The sequence below is a fragment of the Petaurus breviceps genome, unplaced genomic scaffold, assembly GCF_028583685.1.
Source record: "Petaurus breviceps papuanus isolate PSGF00001 unplaced genomic scaffold, PetGlider_PUasm1.0 90601, whole genome shotgun sequence".
In the NCBI taxonomy this organism is placed as follows: domain Eukaryota; kingdom Metazoa; phylum Chordata; class Mammalia; order Diprotodontia; family Petauridae; genus Petaurus; species Petaurus breviceps.
Window position 1 is genome coordinate 1,603,002 of NW_027187282.1, and position 17,692 is coordinate 1,620,693.

Sequence of the window (17,692 nt, forward strand, 5' to 3'; positions counted from 1 at the left end):
AGCAGTATAGATAGAGGGCACAGGTGTGAATTGAAAATGAAGGGATGGGGGATGGCCAGGTAGCACAGCGAGTAAGAGCACCGGCTCCAGTGTCGGGATGACCTGGAGATCGAATCCCGGGCTCAGACACTTAGGACCCACCCAGAAACACCTGGCCGTGTAACCTTGAGCAAGTTACTTAACCCCAACTGCTTAGGGGTGGCCAGGTGGCTCAGCGAGTAAGAGCACCGGCTCCAGTGTTGGGATGACCTGGATCGAATCCCGGGCTCAGATACTCAGCACCACACCCAGAAATAACTGGCTGTGTAACCTTGAGCAAGTTACCTAACCCCAATTGCTTAAAAAAAAAAAAAAAGAAAATGGAGGGATGATATCTAAAAATTAAAACTAAGGAGTGAGACATGAATGTATTGGGAGAAAGAGAAAGGGGAAGGTATAATGGAATAAATTATCTCACATAAGATAGACAAGAAAAAGCTTTTACAGTGGAGGGGAAGCGGGGGAGCAAGAGGGAGTGAGGGAACCTTACTGTCATCAGAACTGGCTCAAAGAGGTTATAACATACACACTCAATTAGGTATAGAAATCTATCTTACCCTACAGGAAAGTAGGAGGGGAAGGGGATAAGAGAAGGTGGAGGGTGATAGAAGATAGGGTAGATTGGGGGAGGTAGATTGGGGTAGTCAGAAGCAAAACACTTTTGAGGAGGGATAGGATGGAAAGAGAGAGAGAATAGAATAAATGGGGGAGGGGGTATTAGGATGGAGGGAAATACAGTTAGCAATAGTAACTGGGGAAAAATTTTGAAGCAAGTTTATGTGATAAAAGCCTCATTTCTTAAATATAAAAAACTGAATTAAATTTATAAAAATAAAAGCTATTCCCAAATTGATAAATGATCAAAAGATAGGATCAGGTTTTGGATGAAGTTATCAAAGCTATCTATAGCCATATTGAAAAAAAAATACTGTAACTCACTATTGATTGGAGAAATGCAAATTAAAACAATTCTGAGTTACTACCTCATACCTATTAGATTAGCTAATAGGACAGAAAAGGAAAATGACAAATGTTGAAGGTAGTGTGGGAAAAATGAGACATTAATGCACTGTTAGCAGAGTTGTGAACTGATTCAACCATTCTGTAGAGCAATTTGGAAGTATGACCAAAGGGCTATAAAACCATGCATACACTTTGACCTAGCAATACCACTACTAGGTCTGTATCCCAAAAGAGATTAAAAAAAAAAAGGAAAAGGACCTATATGTACAAAAATATTTATAGCAGCTCTTTTTGTGGTGGCAAAGAATAGGAAACTGAAGGAATGGCCATCAATTGGAGAATGGCTAAACAAGCTGTGGTATATTGATTGTGATGGAATACTATTGTGCTATAAGAAATGATGAGGATGATGGTTTCAGAGAAACCTGAGAAGCCTTATATGAATTGATGCAGGTGAAGTGAACAGAACCAGTAGGACAATTCATACAGATATAACAATGCAAATACAAACTATTTTGAACACTACAATAAGTCTACTCAATGAAATGACCAACCATGACTCCAGAGTACTGAGGAGGAAACATGCTACCCCCTTACTGACTAAACCATACATTTCTGGACATGGTAAATGCATGAATTTGTTTTCCTTGACAATGTTTATCTGTTACAAGGATTGTGATTTTCTTTTTTTTTATTTTAGGGGAAGGAGTGTTTGGGGAAAGGGGCAACTATTCATAGTGCTGCTAAATAAATAAACAAATAAATAGATAAATGAATAAATAGCTAGATGAAAAATAGGTCATTGAAGTCTTTTTAGAAATGCAGAGAAGAGAGCAGAAGAATGTTCAAAAGGCAATACAGACAGGGCAGGGTGGCCTTGAAAGTAACAAGTGAATTTGAGATTCTACATCATACCCATGGCAAAGCTGACATAAAAGGAAAATGACAAACATTAAAAGTGTTGAAGGAAAACAGGTACATTACTACACTTTTGGTGGAGCTGTGAACTTGTGAACTCATTCTGGCAAGCAACTTGGAATTTTTCCTCCAAAGTTTGTAAATTGCACATAGCCTGTGACTTAACAATACCACTACTAGCCTATACTCCAAAGAGATCAATTAAAGAGGAAAAGGGCCCATGTCTACAAAAGTATTTATAGTTGTTCTTTTCATAGTGGCAAAAAACTAGGAACTAAAGAGGCTCCCACCAATTGGGGAATGACTGAACAAATTATGATATATGAATGTAATGGAATACTATTTTGCCATAAGAAACAGTTACTACATTAATCAGAGTTCTTATTCTTTCAAAGTTGCCTTTTAATTTTATTGTTATAGTGCCATTCATTTCACTCTTTATCAGTTTATACAAATCTTCTCTGACTTCTCTGGAATGGTTAAAAAGAACTTTGAAAGACTTAAGAACTTTTCAAAAGATAAAATAGATCATTCTGATAATGTGAAATTGAAAAGCTTCTGCACAAACAAAATTAATGCATCTAGATTTAGAAAGGAATTGGTAGAATTGGAAAATAGGTTTATATCCAATTTTATCAAAGATAAGAGTTTGTTGTCTAAGACATGTAAATAATATCCAAGACATGTAAATAAATATAAAGATACATACATATACATATAAACAAAGGGTACTCTTCAACATATAAGTAGTCAAAGGATATGAAGAAACAGTCCTCAAGAGAACTGCAAATTATTAACAACCATGTTTAAGAATGCTCTAAATCACTAATAATAAGGGAAATGAAAAATCAAAACAACCCTGAGGTTTTACCTCATACCCTGCAAATTGACAAAGATGACAAAAGATGGGAATAGTCAATGTTGGAAGGATTGTGGGAAGAGAGGCACACTGGTATATTGTGGATGGAGCTTTGAAATTTTACAACCATTTTGGCAAACAACTTGGAATTGTGCAAATAAAGTGACTAAAATGTCCCTATCCTTTGACTCACAGATTTTATTATTAGGCATTTACTCTTAGTAGATTATTGATAAGGAGAAAGATCCCATACATACTAAAATCTTTATAGTAGCACTTTTTGTATTAGCAAAGAATCGGAAACAAAATAGATGTCCATTGTTCAGGGAATGGCTAAACACATTATGGCACAAGACTGTAATAGGATAAGACTATGCTGTAAGAAATGATGTGTGTAATACAAACAGAGAAGATCCACGAGAACTGATACAGAAGAAAATCATCAGAGCCAAGAAAACAATCTCAATGACTACAACATTATAAATGAAAAGAATAAATATAAGTGAATAGAATATATATGAAGAATAAATATAAATGAAAAGAATAAATACAAATAAAAAAATTAAATATGAATAAATATAAATGAAAAGAATAAATACAAATAAAAAATTAAATATGAATAAATATAAATGAAAAGAATTAAAAACTACAAAATAATCAAAAGCTAATGTTGCCAATTTACAAAGAACAAGTGAAGCCCCAAAGAAGGAATATGAAATGATACTTCCTCCCCACTCCTTTGCAGAGGTACGTGGGCCACAGGTGTGGAACATGGCATGTATTTCAGACTCTTTTTTGAGTACTGATTGGTTTTGCTTATTTTTTTTAAATCCTTTTTTTTCTTTGAAAAATATTGTTATATGGCCTGGACAAAAACTCTGATCAATGCAATGACTAGCCAGGATTCCAGAGGACTCTTGATGAAGAATACTGCCTACCTCCTAATGGAGACATAATGCGGCAGCTCTGGGGCATCACAGTGCACAGGGTGCTGGGCCTGGAATTGAAAACACCTGAATTCAAATTCAACCTCAGATCCTTCATAGCTGTGAAATCCTGGACAAGTCACTTCACCAGTTTGCTTCAGTTTCCTCCTCTTTAGAATGAGGGTGATAATAGCACCTACTTCCCAGGGCCGTCATGAGTTAACAAATGAGATAATATTGGTAAAGTGCTTACTTAGCACAATAGCTGGCACATAGTAAAAGCTATAGAAATGTTAGCTACTATTATCATCATCATTGTCATTATTTAGTGATGGAGTGAAAATGGAGAATGAGTCATTCATTTTTGGACGTGATCAATATGGGAGCTTGTTTTGCCTCACTATGCTGATCTGTTATGAGTGTTTTCCTTTATTTCTTTTTAAATGGGGGTGAGGTAGGAGGGAGAGAAAACAAATGTCTATTAATTGAAAAAATTAAGAGATAAAATGTAACATGTTTAATTTATTATATATATATTTAAAACAAATTGCATGTAATAGGGATTCTAGTTTTCACAAATGATCCTTTCTATTCTACTTTGTATACGGAAATGTTCTTTTTATATTTGCTAAAGTTAGAATAAAAAATAAAATTTAAAAATTAACTATTAAATTAGAAAGGAGGCAGTGTAAAAACAAAACATAATAGTAATTGTTTAAAATACAGGCAACCACAGTGTTAGATATATAATAGATAGCTAATAAATACTTATTGACTGAATCTCATCCTAGAGCTAGAAAGTCTTTGAGAGAAAAATCACCATCTTGAACAGATCTCTTCAAAGTTTCATTTGTGCTAAAATGATTTTCCAAAAGTAGCCATCTCTTTATCTAAGTTATCTTTATAAGTTGGACCAATTGGGCAAACAGGACCAATTGTCAGCTCCATTAGATTATAAGCTCCTTGAGGGCAGGGACTGTCTTTCTTTTTCTTATCCCCAATGTTTAGCACAGTGCCTGGCATATATGGTGCTGGATCAATGCTTATTGACTGGTTGATTGATTGATCCTTACTTCACTTTGTAGTCTTAACACACTACCTCCTCCCTGTTAATTCAAACATGTAACGCACCTGAACTACCACCTACGATGCACTGCACATCATATGGGTTGTTGGTTCTGCCATAAACATTGTTGCTGGACTCATACCACATGCAAAGCTCACTGCAATTGGTCACTCCAAGGGGAATAGCACCAGCTTGCTTTAGCAATGCCACTACTGCAGCATCTGATTTGGAGACAACATTCCGGCGGTTCACTAGGCCTGAAGAATTGGGCATTCCTAGAAGGACAAAGACAGGAAAAATCAGTTTCAATTCTTGTATTCTTGGATTTTAGGTAGTAAAATATGAAAAAAACAGCCTTTTATGTTGGTCTAATGATTACAGTGGGCCCATATCCCAAAACAGAGCATCCTGATTAAAAAAATAAATAAACTAGGAAGTCTAATGGAACTCAGGTTAATGGCAGCTCCAAACCTTGTTCTTATTTGTACATGTCAATACATTGACCATCTCCAAGCCTCTGCACACACTGGGCTCCAGAACTGAAGTGTATACCCACTTAACTCTAGCTTCCTTAAAGCTAACTACTACAGGAAGCCTGTCTTGATTCCCCCAATTCCTAGTCCCTACCCACCCACCCAAATTGCCTTTTATGCCATTCAGCTAACATTAATGCTTGGCATATAGTAGGCACTTAATAAATGTTTGTCCTAGGGGCAGCTAGGTGGTACAGTGAATACAGCACTGGCCCTGGAGTCAGGAGAACCTGAATTGAAATCCGGCCTCAGACACTTGACACTTAACTAGCTGTGTGACCTTGGGCAAGTCACTTAACCCCAATTGCCTTGTGTTTCCCCTAACCCCCCTCCAAAAAATAAAGAAAAGGACAAAAATAAATAAATGTTTGTCCTTTCTGCTGGAGGATCAGGAAAATCTATATCACCTATAAGTTTAATCCAAATACCAAACTGAGAAAAATAAAGATTACCATGCAACTCAAATGCTTCCTTGACAGTCAAAGGGACCCCCAAAAAGGGCCATTTCTTTTCTAGTGTGGCTTCATCTTCTTGTTCCTCTGACAGCCTTCTATCTACCTCCAAAGCTTCTTGCTGAGCTGCCTCAAATCTGGGAAGGAAAAAGAAAACATCTCATTTAAGAGAAAAGCATAAAAATATGGAAACTGTTGGCAAAAGTACATCTATTGTGAGTATCTCTGCTACCCCAATGAAGCCTTTATTTCATGTGATAGCACAAAAAAGTCCCTCTCAGATGCATGGGAGTAGGGCTTTTCAGTATCTCAGTTTATATGTCTTCAATACAGGAGTGGAAATACTCTACTATTGTGAGAAATGATTTTATTTTTAATCATGAAAGGACCTTGGATCACTTAGAACTTCAGTCACAAAAAGACACAAAAATCCAAACAAGAATATAACAGCTTTTCAGTGGAAAGAAGTCCAAGATGGGCAAGCTCCATTCCCTTCCTTGCAGAATTGTTTCCTACCACTTGCCAAAGCATTTTTTCTAGCTGTTAGCTGTGCTGTGTTGGTGAAGACAGCTATCAAAAGGGAGCTGTCATGGATGATGAAACTAAAGCATCTAGAATCCCACAAACACCAGCCTTTTTCCCAAGGGACATGAAGATGAGAATTTTGTTTCCTAATTATTTTCACTAAAAGATATGACAGACTTTGAAAAGAATTATAATTCCCTCTCACCTACAGCAAGTTCATGTCTGCTTATGAGTAATTATTAAGTCCTGTCTTGGGACTCTGACTCACCTATCCTTGACAATTGCATTGATCATTGGGTTCACTTCCTTTATGCGGTCAATATATGTATTAATGACATCTATACACTTCACCTGAAAAATAAAAAATTTAAAAAAACACCCCACATTAAGAAGCAAGTAGCACTGCACATGTGCAAAGACTTTGATAAATGATTCCATTAGTGAATATTTATGGTGCACCTACCTTGAGCAAGGCACTATGAGAGGCAAAATAGGCATAGCCAAGGATACAAGAAGGATTAAGATATACTTCTTGTTCTAAAGGAACTTACCATCTAGTGGGCATAGAAATAGGACCCAAATTGCCATAATATAGAGTAGACTGTAAGTGCCATAATGAAGAAGGGAAATAAATCAAGATGAGAGGAAAAGGGCATTCCAGGTGGAGGAAGCCACTTGTATCAATATATGGTGGTAAAAATGAATGAAAAACCTAGCACTGTGTAGCAGCAAGCACCCCAGTGTCTCCAGGGTGGCTGCTCACACAGGTTCTTGGATCTGCTTTGATAAAGGAAAGCAACTCAAAATGGGTTAACAAGCTTACTTTAATCAGTCAGACATATATCGTTTACCTTGTTCAGGGGGAAAAGGTCAGCACCCCGAACTTCAAAGTATACAGGCAGAATTATCAAGACAGAAACAGATCAAGTAGACAGATTTCCAAACTGTCCAACCATTACATCCATACCCAGTCAACATCTGGGTTTCCACATATGGGTTTTTCCAAAGTCGGGGGACTCTAAACAACGGCTTCCCAGAATTCAGATCAAATCACAGAACACTTCTCAAAGTGAGTCCCAAAACAAAGCTACACATCAGGGCTTATATAGCCTCCTCCTGGCTCAGAGAATGTAACAACCTTATTGACTCACTGGCCAATCAAGAAGTATCTACTGAAAAACAAGCCTCCCACCCCAGGCTTCAGGTGCACTTTAGCCTAGGGGCAGGAAAGATCTTCCAAATCTGCATTCCCATTACACACTGGGGACACAAATTTTAAAAAACTCAAACCAGAGACAGTTCCCTGCTCTCAAAGAACTTACATTCTAGTGGGAAAGACAACACATATAGTAGGCTTCAGCTGCAAGTTGGAAAGGTCCAGTAGTTCTTAGGGAAGAGCAGCAAAACAGATGGTAATGCATTATCTTGAATGTCATTTCCACTGATAAAGTCATATCCATGTGTAATGGTGAATCACTTGATCTACCTGCAGAAGCTATTTCCCAGTCTCATCTCTACAGAAAGTGATTCCCTAGATGATGGCTTCAGGGGTCAATGAGGAGCACTGATCTTTCCAGCAGTTCAGGGATGTAGCCTTTGGGACTTGAGGAGAGAGGTGATATAGTTGGTGAGTTGCCCAGCAAGCACTGCCTCCTGTCTATCCCTTTGCTGCTCAGCTAGGTTAGCTTTCTTGCTTCATAGCTGGTAGTTGGTCAACATTTGGTGGGGATCTGGCCTATATTCTGGAGTTCTTGAGTAGGTAGAAGAATCACAAGATAGAGGAGATGTTTTAGGAAGATTCACACTGCAGTACTGTGTAGGATAGAGTAGAGAGGGTAGAGATGGGGAGGCAGATAAACCAGTCAGAAGGTTGGTCAACAGCTTCTGTTGAGAGGGACAAGAAGCAGATGACAAAGAAGTATATAAAATCATCTAGAGTGGAGGAGCCAAGATGGTAGAGCAGGGACTTGGGGGAGATCTCCCCCAAACCCCTTCAAATACCTGTAAAAAATGACTCTAAACAAATTCTAGAGCTACAGAAATCACAAAATGACAGAGTTTACAGCCCAAGATAGCCTGGAAGGCCAACAGGAAGAATATATTGCACTAGGCTGGGAGTGGAGCAAAGTACAGTGTGTAGGGGACTGAATCACTGGTAACTATGGTGGTTTCCATGCTTCTCAACACACAGATGCTAAAGACAACATAGAAGGTCAATGGAAAAACTCTGTGGGACCTGGGTGAAAGAGGAGTATGGCCCTGCTAGGGTCCAGCCCCAGCCCCAGCCCCAGGGTGGTGGAGGTGGGGGGGGGGAATCAGCGGTGGTGGCCATGGGAGCAGCACAGCAGCACTAGCAGTAGTAACAATCATCTGCTTCCAGAGCTCTGGGCCTACAGATGGTGGGAGATCAAGCAGTTGATAGAAAACCCCTGAGGCCTGGGACAGTACACCCATCCCCAGACCTACTGGAGTCAGTGTCCTACCTTGACAAAGAGTTAGGAAGTAAAGTATTTGGCTGGAAAGATGAGCAAACAGCATAAAAAAGTCAGATTATAGAATCTGACTTTGGTGACAAAGAAGATCAAAATATTTAACCAGAAGAAGACAACAAAGTCAAAGCTCCTGCATCAGAAGCCTCCAAGAAAAATATGAATTGGTCACAGGCCATGGAAGAGCTCAAAAAAGATTTTGAAAATCAAGTAAGAGAAGAAGAGGAAAAAGTGGGAAGAGAAATGAGAATGATGCAAGAAAATCTTGGAAAACAAGTCAACAGTTTGCTAAAGGAGACCCAAAAAATACTGAAGAAAATAACACTTTAAAAAATAGAGTAGCCCAAATGGCAAAAGAGATCCAAAAAGCCAATGAGGAGAAGAATGCCTTAAAAGCAGAATTGGCCAAATGGAAAAGGAGATCCAAAAGATTACTGAAGAAAATAATTCCTTCAAAATTAGAATGGAGCAAATGGAAGCTAATGACTTTATGAGAAATCAAGAAATTATAAAACAGAACCAAAAGAAGGAAAAAATAGAAGACAATGTAAAGTATCTCATTGGAAAAACCACTGACCTAGAAAATAGATACAGGAGAGAGAATTTAAAAATTATTGGACTACATGTATAATCTTTCAAGAAATTATCAAGGAAAACTGCCCTGATATTCTAGAACCAGAGGGTAAAATAGAAATTGTAAGAATCCACTAATCTCCTTTTGAAAGAGATACCAAAAGGAAAACTCCTAGGAATAATGTAGCCAAATTCCAAGGTCAAGGGGAAAATATTGCAAGCAACCAGACAGAAATAATTTGAGTATTATGGAAATACAATCAGAAAAACACAAGATCTAGCAGGTTCTACATTAAGGGATTAAAGGGATTGGAATATGATATTCCAGAGGTCAGAAGAGCTAGGACTAAAACCAAGAATCACCTACCCAGCAAAACTGAATATGATACTTCAGGGGGAAAAAAAGATATTCAGTGAAATAGAGGACTTTCAAGCATTCTTGATGAAAAGACCATTGCTGAATAGATAATTTGACTTTCAAATACAAAAATTAGGAGAAGTCAGGGTGGCTAGGTGGAACAGTGAACAGAGCACCAACCCTGGAGTCAGGAGGACCTGAGTTCAAATCCAGCCTCAGAAACTTAACACTTACTAGCTGTGTGACCTTGGGCAAATCACTTAACCCCAATTGCCCTGCCTTCCCCCCTCTAAAAAAGAAAAAAAAAGAATCAGGAGAAGCATAAAAAGTTAAACAGGAAAAAGAAATCATAAGGGACTTATTAAAGTTGAACTGTTTATATTTCTACATGGAAAGATGATATTTTTTACTCATGAGACCTTTCTTAGTATTAGAGTAGTTAGAGGAGATAGATAGATAGATAGATAGATAGATAGATAGATAGATAGATAGATAGATAGATAGATAGATAGATAGATAGATGGCACAGGGTAAGTTGAATATTAAGGGATTATATCTAAAAATAAAATTAAGGGGTGAGAGAGGAATATATTGGGAGGAGAAAGGGAAAGATACAATAGGGTAAATTATCTCACATAAAAGAGGAGAGAAAAAGGTTTCACAGTGGAGGGAAAGAGCAGGGAGGTGAGAAGGAATGAGTGAACTTACTTTCATCAGATTTGGCTTAAGGAGGGAATACCATACACATTCAATTGGGTATCTTACCCTACAGGAAAGTAAGGAGGAAGGGGATGGGGGGGTAATGATATAAGGGAGGGCACTCTGGGGGAGGGGGTAGTCAGAAGCAAACACTTTTGAAATGGGACAGGGTCAAAGAAGAAAATAGAATAAGTGGGGAGTGTGATAGGATGGAGGAAAATAATAGTCTTTCACAACATGATTATTATGGAACTGTTTTGCATAACTACATATGTATAATCTATATTGAATTGCTTGTCTTCTTAATGAGGGTGGGTGGGGAGGGAAGAAGGGAGAGAATTTCAAACTCAAAGTTTTAAAAACAAATGTAAAAAAATTGTTTTTTTACATGCAACTGGAAAATAAGATATACAGGCAATGGGGTATAGAAATCCATCATGCCCTATGAGAAAGTAAAGGGGAAGTGGTTGGGGGGGGTGATAAAAGGGAGGGCAGACTGGAGGAAGGGGTAATCAGAATGCATACCATCTCGAGATGGAGGGGAGGGAGAGATGGGGAGAAAATTTGGAATTCAAAGTCTTGTGGAAATGAATGTTGAAAACTAAAAATAAATTAATTAATTAATAAAAATTTTAAAAAATAAAGTCGTCTGTACTCAAGAATGGAATTGAGGCAGATGTTCCTCTGTGTGTCATCAGGAAACAGTGGCCACCCCCTAGCCTCAGAGAGCTGATCACAATCACTCTCACAGCTGAAGGTGCCCACTATCCTGCTGACCAGCACATGCCCAACTCCAGTCAACTGTCTCAGTGATACTAGGAAGTAAAGTTCAACATGATACCTGGCACATGGTAGGGACTTAAGAAATATTTAATTTAAAAAAATGAAAGTATGGAGAGAATAGAAGGAGGAGGAGAGGGACAAAGAATGAATCTTTAGGAATCTTGTATTTAGGGGATAAAAAGGAAAAGAATAATATTCAGAGAAGTAGGAAGAGAGCTCAAATGGCAGTATCAGAAGAGTGGTGAGGGAAGAAGCTGGATTGCAAAGGATTGTTGGAAATCAAATAGAAGCAGTAGGAATACATAGCTTAGTCATTTAAGAAGTTTGGGAGTGAAATGGAGGAGCAGAATTTCAAGTATTGAAGAGTAGAAAGAGCCAGTGGATGGTGAAGGGATTAAATGTGGCCTCGAAATCCCTCAAGTGTCAGCAAAATAGTCTTTAGGTTTTCTTCAAGGATTGCAATGCACTTTGAGTATTCAATTATAGTTCTCTAACAAGAAAAGTTGTAAGACAGGGTTTGCTTACTGCTTTGCTATTGGGGATATGTATATCCACTTATGTTCCTACATGGGAGAGCTGGGTACTAGAAAAATGTAACATAGGCACATATGGAACATGGCACTGTAATGTAATACCAAGCAAAGGCAACTTCTCAGGTTCAAAATACCAGCATAGGTGCTCTCTATTTTATTTAGTGACAAACCAAGAACAGAGAAGATCAAAACATGACATCATTCAAAATACAGCATTCACTAAGCGTGATTAAATAATCTCCAAGTACTACCCCACCCCAGGACCTTCCAATCATTCAATCAATTACAAAGTCTCTGTTCTAAATACTTCTCCACTCCTAGGCTATACCTTAATTAAGTCCACCACAAAGCCCCTCTTCTCAAATGGAGATTAGTTTCCAAACATAGGTGAAGTACCTTCATTCGTCAATCACAGAGCACAATAAGGTCAAAAGTTCCCCACCCCTGGATCACAATTGAATCTACCCCAGAGTTACATCAAGTTTAAACACAGCACTTAATACCCAAATGGAGGTCTTTTCTTCATCTTGACATGAGGCAAATTCTCAGCAATCTTAGTTCCTGGGGAGACAAGGCTTAGCAAAGCCACAAGATACATTGCCAGTCCCTTCATGAATTTATCCTCTGTCTGTAGAACAGTCCTAGAACCCCTGAACACATTAGCAAAGCCCTCTCCCAGGATTTCTGTAAACATACAACAAGAAAATCCTTCTTCAGGGCTTCTGAACCAACAGAAAGGCTCCCAGACCCCTGCAACAACAGCACTGTCCCTCACCAGTGGACAGTATTCACTCTGTCTGCAGGACAGTCTCCAGACCCCTGCAACAACAGTACTGTCCCTCACCAGTGGACAGTATTCACTCTCTGTCTGCAGGACAGTCGCAGGCCTTCTTAGCGAACAGCCAGGTTCCAGGACTTCTTCAACAAAAGGACAGTCTTTCTCCAGCGGACAAATCTGGCAAAATAACATCAAAACAGACAGACAAAGTACCAGCAAAACAGCCATGTCTCCTCAGTCCTTGGCAGCTCAGGGGGCAGGTCTCAAAAGTCCAGGGCAATTCAAAGCGGCCACCAGCAATTCTCTTAGTCTCTCTCTCTCCACGAGGTGCTGCTTCCAAAAAAAGCTCTTCCGCCTCTCTCCTGTCTCTCCAAATCTACATCACCAGCTCCTCCCAGTTCAGGACTTTCTTTTCACATCAACAAGCCCATCCCACAGGTGGCATTAACAAACTCTGGGTTTTAACACAATCAATTTGAAAACCAAGCCAATACAGGGGAATCTTTAATTGTCATTACTATCACAGGCACATAAAGGAAAGAAATCCTGACCCTGCTTACTTCCTGTGCAATCTTATGCCAGATCTGTGGACCTGGTTTTTCTCATTTCCTAAAGGAAGGGAGTTGGGGGGGGGGTCCCTTCCAACTCTAGAGCCAATGATTTTAATAAAATCATTTATCATATCTGGGCTTCATTGCTCTCCATCACTGACTATTTTTTGAGCAGGGGTTCGTCACTTAGCTCCTATGAGTATTTTTTAAAATTGATAACTGTAATTCAATATAGTTGGTTTCTGTAATCATCATATTTATTGTATGTATTTAAAGATGTGATTTTTGAGAAAGGGTCCCTTAGGCTTCATCAGACTGACCACCAAAGGGACCCAAGACACACCAAAAGACCCTTACTTTAGAGTAAACTCAATGAACAGAAAACTACAGGCTCTTGTTAATAAGCGCTAACACTTCTATGTCATTTAAGTAATACAGATTCTGGCATCTCTGTCCAAATCCAGGAAAACATTAAGGCCCCTGAGGTTAGGGTGGAACTACCCTTAATGATGAAACCCAACAAAAATCACGGTAGATTGGGCAGAATCTCAATGAAACTCTCCTCCACACACCTACTTCACCAGGGAGGTTAAAGTTCTGATAGGGTTTGGGGTTGATGATCTGAAAGTGAATCAATACAAAATAAACAAAAAATGTATTATTAATGTTGAAACAAAGAAGGGAATTGGGGTTACTTGAGAGATTCAAACACGAAGGTTGTGCTCATGAGAACTTCCCAAAAATAAAATAACAAAGGGTGAAGTTGAGTCACTGAATCACAGAGCTGAAAAGTGGGTTAGAGACCTCTTAGTTTAATCCCTTTATTTGGGAGAGGAAGAAACTGGGCAATGACTTGTCTGTAAAACACGGATAATGCCAAGAGCCTGGACAGCTCCCAGCAGCAGCAGTAGCATTATAGCATTGTGTTCATGTTAGTTCATTCAGTACTATTTCAGGCACTAGGAATATAACAAGAAAACGCCCCTTGCCCTCAAGGAAGTCTTCCAGATCCCTCAATTTTTCTGAACCTTCTTGGCATATTTCGTTTTGATATATTGGAAGGAAGGACTAAGTCTACAAGTTTTGGTTCTGTTTGCTCCTAGAACTGATAAGCACAGAAACTGCGATTGCATCCCACTACTTTTTTTTTTTTCACCACAGATTACAAAGAATTTCCATCCCAGTTCACCTAAGGAGAGAAAAAAAGGGAAGCCACTTCTTCCTCCAAACATACACACATACTACCTGAGATCACTGTGGGAGCTGACTGTAGAGATTTACCTGAGAGGAACCAAGTTTTGATAATTAGCAAGTCAGAAATTGTCCTACTTTTCTTTCAAAGTCCTTATACAGTTTCTTTAGCAGACATGGAACTGAAATTGGACTGGACCAATCTGCTGAGACATTAGAAGGAGAGGTGGGTGCTAGAAAAATGGAACATAGGATAACTGACCCATAGAGAAAGGAGGGAAATTCTGACCCTGCTGTTTACTTTCCCGGTGATCTTACACAAGACCTCTGGAGCTTGGTTTTCTCATTTCCTAAAATGAAGAGTTGTGATTTTTTTTTGGGGGGGGAATGAGGGACGACTTTCAACTCTAAGGCCAATGATTTTAACAAAATCATTAAATCCACATTTTGTCATTTAGTCATGTCCCATTCTTCATAGATTATATCATGCCAATGCTGTGCATGTGGTTTTCATGGCAAAGATACCAGAGTAATTTGCCATTTCCTTCTCCAGTGGATTTAGGCAAACAGAGGTGAAATGACTGGTCCAGGATCACAAAGCTAGTTAGTACATACATGTCTGAGGCTGAATTTGAACTTCAGTCTTCCTACTCCAAGTTCAGCCCTCTATCCACTGAGTACCTAGCTTCCTCTTAAGTCCACATTTACTATTTGGTAAAATATGGATATTTCCCAATTCACAGTGGGGTGTAGTGCATCCTTACACTTTCCACACCAGAGCTGCTTCTTCAAGGACTAGTCAAGGCCCATTACATAATGTACCTTCTGTTTCCCCATTAACATTTTTATACGTATTAGAGGAACCTAGTTAAGGTTATCATCGAGGATAGCCAAGTATTATCGAAATAGGTGAGTCCTGGAGTTTTGGTTTTGGTCCCAGCTCTACCACTCACTAAGCCTCTGTGGAGCTTTTTGCGTTGATGTGGACCTCAGTTTCCCGTTTTGTTAGGGGAAATGAATGGATTAGGCGATTGGTAAGGCCACTTGCGTCCCTCAAGACCGAAGGGTGGGAGTTGTTAAACGAGTTTTCGCGGGGAAAAAAAAAGGCGAGGGAAAAAGGAGGCGACCTGAACGAGGAGGGGGGACAGGGAGGAGCAGGGAAACGGAGAAGGCCAAGGAAGTCACGAACTCGCTCATTGCCCGCTAATGAGGCGGGGGAGGGCGCCCGCTCGGGGGGCGGAGGGGGGTGGGGGGGAGGGTAGGGGGAACTCCGGAGGAGTGGGCCTGGGGCGCTTGAGACGCTGGCTCGGCCCGAACTGCAACTCCCAGAAGGCCTTGCGGCCCGGCGGTCCGTCTCACGCCTCAGACCCCCAAAGGCCAGGACGGCTAGGGGTTTGCTTTCACTGGACCCGTTCGCGTCCCCTCCACCGCCTCGCCCACCACAGCCCCCGCCCACACCTCCCCTCCCCTCCCGCCCCGCCCCGCCCCTTCTCACCTTCCTCTGCCGGATGAGCTTGGCTAGCTGCACCCCTGACAGGAGCAGCAGGGGCTCGCTCGTGGGCCGGGCTATGCGGCCGCCGCGGTACCGCCGAGGGAAGTCGAGGGCTCTCGCTGCGGTGCCGAAGAGGCCGATGAAGAAGCCGAAGGCGCGCATCAGCAGCATAAGGCCGCGCTTGGTGAGGGACGGTGGCATGACGCTGACAGAAGCCCAGCTGGACTGCTCCTGGTCGACTAGGCGCGCTGGGGCATCTTTTAAAGCGCTTACCCACAATGCCTCGCGAGGCCCTGCCCGCGCCTCTAGGGCACGGTGCCAGAAATGCCAGGATCTGGATAGCTCCGAGGCCACAGGCTGCTGGGTGGCGTGGGGGCTGTGCGACCCCGGCCAGAGGGTGTCGTGACTTGGCCAAGAGCTGATTTGCGTAGATTCCGCCCTGGTTTGGCTTAAGGGTGGTGTGTGGGTGAGTGCCTTGGGGACGAGGAATGTTTCACCTCTCACTGTACCCTTAGTACCTAACATGGGCCAAGGCACATAGCCACTCCCCATAGTGTGGCCGTTCCTGGAGAGGAAGGACTTTGATTTTTGTGCCTAGTACTTAATAGGTAATTAGCAAATGCTACTTAATTGGTGAATAAATTCATTCATTCATCCCCTAGGTGACGTCACCCCCTTCTCCAAAAGTAGCCTCCATCTGAAGACGACCCACAGCCTTGGAACCTTCACCTCCTCACCTCAGCCTGCATCATTCTAAGATTTTCCAGATGGGAGTCAACCTAGATCTATGCAACATCTACCTGTTGTTCCTGTTTCTGCCCTCTGACCAAGCCGAATTTACCTAATCCCTCTTGTGGCTGTTCTGGTGGTTTCACTCATATCCAAATCTTTGTGACCCTCTTTAGGGTTTTTTTTTTTTTTTTTGGCACAGATACTGGATTGGTTTTCCATTTCCTTCTCCAGTGGATCATCTTTTGCCAAAACTTTCCACTATGACCTCTCTGTCTTGGGTAACTCTGCAGGGCATAGCTTTTTTTTTTTTCATTTTGCAACTCCCTACTGAACAATAGTGATCCAGGAAAGGGGTAATAATATTACTACTTCTAATAATAATAGACATTTATATAGTGCCTACTATGTGCCAAGCACTGAGCTAAGCATTTTACTGTTATCACCTCATTGGACCCTCACAACAATCGTGTGAAGTAAGAGCTGTTATCCCCATTTTACATATGAAGAAATAGAGGAAGCAAATGAATTAAATGACCTGGTCACAGAGGGTCACATAGCTAGGAAGGATTTAAACCCAGGTCTTCTGACTCCAGGCCCAACACTTTATCCACTGTACTCTAAGTAATAGAGTCAGGATTAGCACCCTGGTCCTCTGACTTATAAGCTAGTGCTCTCAGTGTGCCTGATTACTGAACATAGAGATCTAGAAGGAAATTCAGAGATCAGCTAGTCCTGTGAATTTTACAGGTGACGAAATTGAGGCCAAGGGGGACAAGGTGACAAGATCACATAGGTCCCAAGGGTTAAAAGTGAAATTTAAATTCATATTCTCAGGCTTCAGAACTGGGACTCTCCAGAGCACTCTACTGCAGCCAGGAAACCAGCTCGTGGCTTTTTGCACCACACTTAGTCTCTCATTTGTTCCTTACAAAATCTCTCTGAGGCAGAACCTGTTATTTACTCCACTTTACATCTAAAGAAACTGAGGCTCAGTGAGATTGAGTAACTTCCCCAGGGTGATGAACCTAACTAGTGTATGAGGTAGGATTTGAATGGAACTCTGAAGGGTCTTATGTCAGGTCTGACAATCTAGCTGAATGAATGGAGAGAACCTCATTTCTAGCCTGGCCACAAGTTGATGAATTTCTCATGGGAACGACCTCTGCAAATCAATGCAATAAGTTATAAAAGACTATGGTCTTCTAGATTTAAAGGAATGCCTGCACTGATGA

General features: G+C 40.6%; 1 protein-coding gene across 2 annotated transcripts in view; it reads right to left on the bottom strand.

Annotated features, from left to right (window-relative positions):
• Positions 1-17,455, bottom strand: part of FAAH2 (fatty acid amide hydrolase 2) — a 55,841-nt gene extending 38,386 nt beyond the window's left edge. For both annotated transcript variants that reach the window (XM_069063721.1, XM_069063720.1), the window contains exons 1-4: positions 15,732-17,455; positions 6,550-6,632; positions 5,757-5,893; positions 4,837-5,046 (exon numbers count right to left, since the gene is read on the bottom strand). In XM_069063721.1, coding sequence (XP_068919822.1) covers positions 4,837-5,046; positions 5,757-5,893; positions 6,550-6,632; positions 15,732-16,280 — 979 coding nt within the window. In that variant the 5' untranslated portion in view covers positions 16,281-17,455. The remainder of the gene's footprint in view (positions 1-4,836; positions 5,047-5,756; positions 5,894-6,549; positions 6,633-15,731) is intronic.
• Between the last annotated feature and the right edge of the window lie 237 nt (positions 17,456-17,692).